Source organism: Stylophora pistillata, chromosome 9 (genome assembly GCF_964205215.1).
Source record: "Stylophora pistillata chromosome 9, jaStyPist1.2, whole genome shotgun sequence".
Taxonomy (NCBI): domain Eukaryota; kingdom Metazoa; phylum Cnidaria; class Anthozoa; order Scleractinia; family Pocilloporidae; genus Stylophora; species Stylophora pistillata.
Window position 1 is genome coordinate 26,385,332 of NC_142527.1, and position 6,982 is coordinate 26,392,313.

At 39.5% G+C, this 6,982-nt stretch overlaps 1 protein-coding gene across 1 annotated transcript; it reads left to right on the forward strand.

Annotated features, from left to right (window-relative positions):
- Window positions 1-152: 152 nt before the first annotated feature.
- Window positions 153-4,959, forward strand: LOC148724066 (monocarboxylate transporter 10-like). Its single transcript, XM_088732478.1, has 5 exons — window positions 153-554; window positions 1,405-1,668; window positions 3,045-3,619; window positions 4,059-4,431; window positions 4,555-4,959. Exons 2-5 carry the CDS (start codon window positions 1,452-1,454, stop codon window positions 4,740-4,742), a joined length of 1,353 nt encoding a protein of 450 aa, XP_088588604.1. The 5' UTR covers window positions 153-554; window positions 1,405-1,451; the 3' UTR covers window positions 4,743-4,959.
- Window positions 4,960-6,982: the final 2,023 nt, after the last annotated feature.

A 6,982-nucleotide genomic window follows, 5' to 3' on the forward strand; every position in this document is an offset into this window, starting at 1 on the left:
CTTATATTTGATTTCACTCAATTTTTGGTTTTGTTTGTTTGAACTGCCAATATCCTTTATAGTACTTGAGCGCTGTACTCACCAACATTTACCTTAGTTATAAATATTACTTGTGGGATTTTCCCAGTTTGGATCGGAAGGTAGGTATATACTTCTATTAGTAATTTATGAATAATATTTTAAAACATAGGTCGGTCAGCAATCACTTTGAAAAGGACATCAATATATCGATATTACTTTTGTGACTGAGTTATTATGTCATAGCTTTGTATCCTTTTTTTTACTTTGAACACGATGGCCATATGATGACAGGTTTCTGCTCCTAATCTGCCCTTTTCGGTTGGGACGGTTAATTTCCAACCCGCTGTGCGATTAACTGTGAACTGCTTGACTGAACGAACAATACGGTGAAACTACACTAGCATCACTCGCTCGGCTTCGGGAAAACAGAAACCATTTACAAGAGATTGCGGTAACCAGGCCTCGGACAAATCCTGAAACACTTCTCTGGACTTGCCTTCGATCCTCTCTACTGATTTTCAACACTCTCGAATGTAAGTCAACATACTTCAAAGCTTCAAAGCTTCTACAATATTGTTGTACTAACGATACGCGAACAATGGAGCTAAATTTAGTTCGCGAGACACCATTCAATTTAAGAAAAAAGAATATTCATGCGCTCTTTAGCGACAGAAAAACTGTACACCTTCTTCGATGGTTTATCACTCTTAAAATGCGCGCGTATTTGTTGCGAGTTGCGTCGTATTTTTTGGAGCCACGCTAGGGTGTGGAAAATTGCGGGTAGTTATCAAAATGTCCGCTCATATCATATGTTAAACAATCGAATAAGCGATTTCTTATTCCACCATCATTTAATTTCCCGGTATTTTGGCCTATAGCTTTTAGATATATCCTACTACCTCATCTGGGCACTGCATTAAGTACCGAAACTATTCGGAATTGTTTCTTTATAACCAAAATATCTGAAGAGCGTAATGAGTAATGAAAATAAAAATCATGTACACGGCATATTCATCAAGGTGATACGTGAGGAATACACGTGCGGAGTACACGTGCGCCCATGGATTCAAAAATTCAAAGTTTAGATCGTTTAGATCTGTTTTCCCATTTTTTTTACACTTTCGTCCGCCGAATTTTTGCCCCGTTTTACAAAATGTAATGCCATAGGATATTTTTTTTGTATTTTATCATCCGAATATGGTAAGATGGCTCAATAGCGGTAAATATCTGGTGTCTCGTAAACTAAGACCTCCAGTTGAAAACTAATACCTTGAAAACTTGTTGAACTGGAAGTTACGTCAGGTCACCTATCTTTGTTATGATTACCGGCGGTAGTTGGTTTTTAGACGAAAAGTGTAATAGTTACGGCTTGATTCTTTACAGAATTACATTTTTTGGTGTTCAGAGCAGCATCTCTAGACGATTCAAAGATGTCTAAGGTTCTGAAACGACAGGGTGAGCAGATCCATCAGGACGCGTGGAAAGCGCTGGAAAACAATTCAAGATGCCAACCGGATGGCTGTCGATCGTGGCTTGTTTGTGCGGCATCTTTGTTAAGTGTAGTTGTTGTTTCGGGGATTGCTTTTAGTTACGGTTTACTCCTACCGTCCTTGATGGATGCTTTTGAAGCCACTCGACAAGAAACAGGTAGGTAAAAAGAGTGCCAAACACCAATTTCGTAATAGTAATTTTTGAGTAATGAAAATAAAAATTATGTACACGGCTCATTCATCAAGATGATACGTGCGGAATACACGTGCGGAGTACACGTGCGCCCATGGATTCACTTTTTCAACGAGATGTGCGTGCAGAATGCATGTGTGGAGTACACGTGCGCCCACGGAGTTAATCTTATAATAAAATGATATAAGCGTGCGGGATGCACGTGCAGTGAATTCAATTTTTTACCGTGCTCGTTGTTGTTTGTTCGGGGATTGCTTTCAGAGTTATGATTTTCTACTACCGTTCATGATGGATGCTTTTGAAGCTAAGTAACAAGAGTACAAAACATCGACTTCGCGACTAGAGTAACGATAAAAAAATATGTTCACGGCACTTACATTCAAGAGGCATGTGTTAAGGAACACAGGAATCACTAGAACACTGGTACAACCCGGAACATGACAGAACATTGCGGAATTTTGAAAAAAGCAAAGAATAAAAATACAAAATTTGATATAAAAATTGATAAAACATGTATGAAAGAATTAAACTCAATTTGTGTGTTGTTTGCGCTCTTCTTGCGTCACCAGCTTGGTTTTCCGCTGACCAGTAACTCCGTTGTGCTTTGCACTTTTACCAACATGGTTAATTGTGCGTTTAAGTTCGTATCGTTTAGAATTGTAATCCGCTCTAGTCACTTCAATCTTTGACGATCTTTCTGTCTTTTGTTTTACAAATACGGTGACGTGTGGTTAACTGGGCGGCAGCCGGGAACGTTCTCAGATAGACTTAAAGCCCGGCAATAAGAAATCCACCAAAAGCGTCTTTCACACTTCCTTGAAATATAACATGTTCGTTTTGAAATGTCATGCGATTCCTAAAACTATAATTTTGTTGTGTTTTGGTATGGTACGTTCAAGCTCGACCACTGAAAAACCATCATTTCTAAACAAACATCGAACATACTCGGTAGGTTAGTGCGAAGTTTTCAAAGGCGTTTAGGTGGAAAATTTCTAACTGCCGGGCATTTAGTCTGTTTGAGACCGTGCCCAGCAGTCTGATCAGAAACGTAGAATGTCTGAATGTCGACTATCGAGCGATATTATGGTATGCACAAGCTCGGAGAATTTGTCTACTAAAACACCAAAGTAATTTTTGGAATCGCTTGACGCTTGCAATTGGTTTTTAGCACATGTCTATTCAAGATCCATTACCCGTCTTCATCCATCATCCAACATTAAACCACTACCAAGTGTCAGTAACCTGTGCCTCATGTACCCACAATGCTCTTTAATGTTCGTCGTTCCCTTTTTTTTTTTTTTACTCTACTAAAAGCTAACCTTCGGCCTGTTGCATTGCAGCATGGATTGGCACATTATACGTGGGGTTCTCTTTTTTCGTGGCTCCTATTTCCTCCTTCATCAGCGATCATTTCAGCTTCAGATTAACTGCTATTCTGGGATCCCTCTTAGGAATTATTGGTTTTACCCTTGCTTCATGGAGTTCCCATGTGTGGATAATGTATCTAACGTTTGGTATAATATCTGGTGTTGGGCATGGATTGATTTTCAATTCTTCTGTTTTGGTGATTCTGCAGCATTTCGTAAAATGGCGGTCAGTAGCTGTTGGTATTGTGGCCTCAGCGCCAGCTATTGGCATGTTTGTCTTCTCTCAAACCACTCGCGTTTTACTCAGTACGTTTGGATGGCGGGGGACAATGATAGGATACGCAATCTTGTTCTTTTTCTGCGGATTGAGTGCAACTGTATTTGTAACTCTTAAGAAATTCAAGGAAGACGACAGCGACATCAATTCTTATGGAATAAAACGAGAAGAATCAAAAACATCATCTCTGCTTGGAAATCGCCCTTTCCTGATTTTGTTTACTTCATTTGTTTTCATTAATATGAGTTATTTTGTCCCTTCTATACACTTGGTAAGAAGCAGTTTGAGATTTTAGGCTGACATTGTTGAATTACCTCATCATCACCTCATGATAGAAAAGAAACATGTGGAGGTGTAGAAGTTTGTGTTGTCAGAAATGCATGTGGGATAAACAGAAAATAAACTAACAGAAGACAGACAGGTAGGCAGAAAGGTAATCCGGTGGGAAAATAGATGTAGTGGTAGAAAGACAAGGTGAAGGCTGGGAAAGAAAGAATACCTGCTTACGATTGAGTTTCCTGAGGTTTTGTAAGACTAACAAAATGGTTGACGGACAGACAGACTACACTCATGAAGAGAGTAGGGCTGTTGGAAAAGTAGGTAGATGGGCGTGCTGACAGGTAGATGGACTAGCTGGTGGGTTCATTATCGGCAAATCATAAATCATGAAATATTAAATTTGATGAGCCTTTATCATCGTATATTTCCAGGCAAAATACTGCGTAGAAGAACTCCATATGTCCGAAGAAACTGTTTCCTTGTTATACACTTACATGGCTATAGCTTCCTTCATCAGTCGCCATCTTTTCTGCAAATTGGGAGACTCTCCATACTTGAATAGATTCTACCTCTACCAGGGGGGCATCACCATCAGTGGACTATGTATCATATGCATTCCTGCAGCAGGGTCGTTTCTTTCCATACTGATACCACTAATGGGGTTTGCACTCATGGATGGGGCCGTATCGGGGCAACAGTCTCTGCTTGTATTGGAATGTGTGGGACATCACATGGTGAACCGCGCGTGGGGTTATATAATGCTTTTTGCAGGGATTAGCGCTAGTGTTGGACCTCCTTTAGTCGGTAAGTTGAAGCTAACGTTGGGTCGGAGGCTGTCTCTTTTTAACTTCCACCACCTACTATCCACTCAGTGTTATTGTTGAACATACAGAATGACCTTTCGATATTTGTTAAACTTTTTGATAGGTCTCATGGCTGACAAGCTTGGCTCATATGTTATCCCGTTTTACGCTGCGGGCGTAGTGCTGATAGCAGGGGCCTCCATCACCTCACTGATGACTTGTGTAAAACAACAATCCAGAGAAATTGACTGCCGTATTGTTCAGTCAGAGATGGAAGAACTCTCGGTCGCAGTAAAACAAACTGTATTGTAGAAATGACATTATTTTTTTTTTTTGGTCTTTTAATATTTCTAAATTTTGATCGGCTAGTGGCTCTGTTTTATTGTTCCGTTCGCGTTATCTCCTAAATATGCGATTTATAGAGTAAGAAAAAGAAAAAGAAACTGTATTGTTGAATGACATTAATTGTTTTGGTCTTTTAATATTTCTAAATTTTGATCGGCTGCATTCAATAAGCCTTGAAATAATACTAGTGGTTCTGTTTTATTGTTCCGTCCGCGTTGTCTCCTAAATGTGTGATTTATAGCTAAAAGATTGGAAATCGTAGAAAAACGTATAGAGCTGAGGGTAAATCAGGGAATTTAGAACACAGGAGGATCCCTCGCTTAGTCGTTCATAATTTTAAGAGCGAATTGCTCGGTATCCTGGTCAATCACAATAAATTTGTCACTCTTTTGGCATCCTTTCTCGTCTTGAGATTTGTCATTGCTTTCTTGGATTATTTTGATTCACCTATTCATTAGAGAGAATTTGAGTATAGCTCGTTCGTCTTGCTCTATGCTGGAAATGGATTGTAAAGTCATACTAATCAGCAAAAAGGCAAGTATATTCAAAAGTACTTCACGTATGGGTGCATATTCGTGACCTTTTGGTTCCACAGAATGTTCTTGGCTCGTTCTTGGCTAAAAAAGACACTTGCTTTGAACTGTCTGATACATTCCAACGGGCGTCTAATGATTCTCGTGAGTCGTGACCTGTTTTGGACACTCTCGAGTGATTCAAGTGTCCTCAAGTGTTTTTGATCGTTCTTCTCATTATTAGGGACCTTAAGCAAACCACGACGGCGACGGCAACGAGGACGTGGAAAAACAAAAGATTTAATCGACAGAACAATAGCTCAGCACGTGCGTTTTAAAACTTACTACATTTCTTAGCCGTCTATTGCAAGACAACGACGTGCAATCACCAAAATTCGCGTCGTCTGCGAACCGAAACCGCGACGGCAAATTATTTAATTTCTATTTCGAACTGAACGCTACTTTTATCCGTTATGTCGAGCTTGAGGTGTGGCGCCTTATGAAACGATAAACACATGCAGCCATTTTCGAAATTCTAATTAAAATTAGAAATTCATTTTTTAATCAACGTCTTCCTTGGCGTCGCCGTCCTGACCGCTTAAGGTCCGGCTAAAAGTAGCGTTCAGTTCGAAATGGAAATTAAATAATTTGCCGTCGCGGTTTCGGTTCGCAGACGACGCGAACTTTGGTGATTCCACGTCGTTGTCTTGCAATGGACGGCTAAGAAATGTAATAAGTTTTAAAACGCACATGCTGAGCTATTGTTCTGTCGATTAGATCTTTTGTTTTTCCACGTCCTCGTTGCCGTTGTCGTCGCCGTCGTGGTTTGCTTGACAAACACCTTAGTACATAACGAACAGGTTATACGAATTCACTCTATTGTTTTGTATTGGCCATTGAGACAGATTTTCGTGATTCACAGTACGTAAAAAAACGCAAGGGGCGTGGATTTCAAATGCTTTCTTTCTAAGTTCGAATTTAATCTCTATTTTATACACGCGCAAGTGATAGACACAAACCAATCTAAAATCTTTCTTCTTTATTGCTTTTCCAAAACCTTGGGGTTTTCCAATAACGAAGCGGTCAACTAAAATCATGGCAGGAAGAAATTTCTTGAGTATTTTGTGACCAAAGCTTAATGAATTATTTTAATTTTGCAACGTGTACATGGATATTAAAAGGACAAAAGAGAAAGGTAAAAAATAGCTATTAGTTTTGCTTTGAGTCATAACTACCTACCATAATCACAAAATAAGAATTTTCGCACCAAAGTTCGCGGATCTTGATTACTCTATAGAGAATTACGGTCTAAACTTGTTTTTCATTAAAAAAAAAAAAAAAAAACTGACGGTCTTGATCACGACGGAAGTTATTCTGAACGGTAACGCCAACCATAATTACCTATCCAAAAGCACTATTCAGAGAAGCGTCAATTAAACCCGAATATATTTCGCAGCTTCTATCGGAAGTGGTAACATTAGCTTCAACAGAAGCGGTTACGTGGATGACGAAGGAACTTCTTTTATTCTACGTTGGCCTGCTGCACTAAACTTCACCTTTGCTGAGAACGCCCAATACTAGAATTTTTCATTTTTAACTAATCTGCATGTCAGAAATAATTAGTAATGGTGCCTCACTGTAGTCAGCTTTGGCTGCCTGTGGTCGAAGAAATGGTGCGATTACAGTAGCAGAATA

Excerpts from the sequence above, each read along its gene's own strand:
- LOC148724066 (XM_088732478.1), top strand. The coding sequence starts at position 1,452 with ATGTCTAAGGTTCTGAAACGACAGGGTGAGCAGATCCATCAGGACGCG. Across the intron at positions 1,669-3,044 it reads AGCCACTCGACAAGAAACAG|CATGGATTGGCACATTATAC; the intron begins GTAGGTAAAAAG and ends GTTGCATTGCAG. Across the intron at positions 3,620-4,058 it reads TTGTCCCTTCTATACACTTG|GCAAAATACTGCGTAGAAGA; the intron begins GTAAGAAGCAGT and ends GTATATTTCCAG.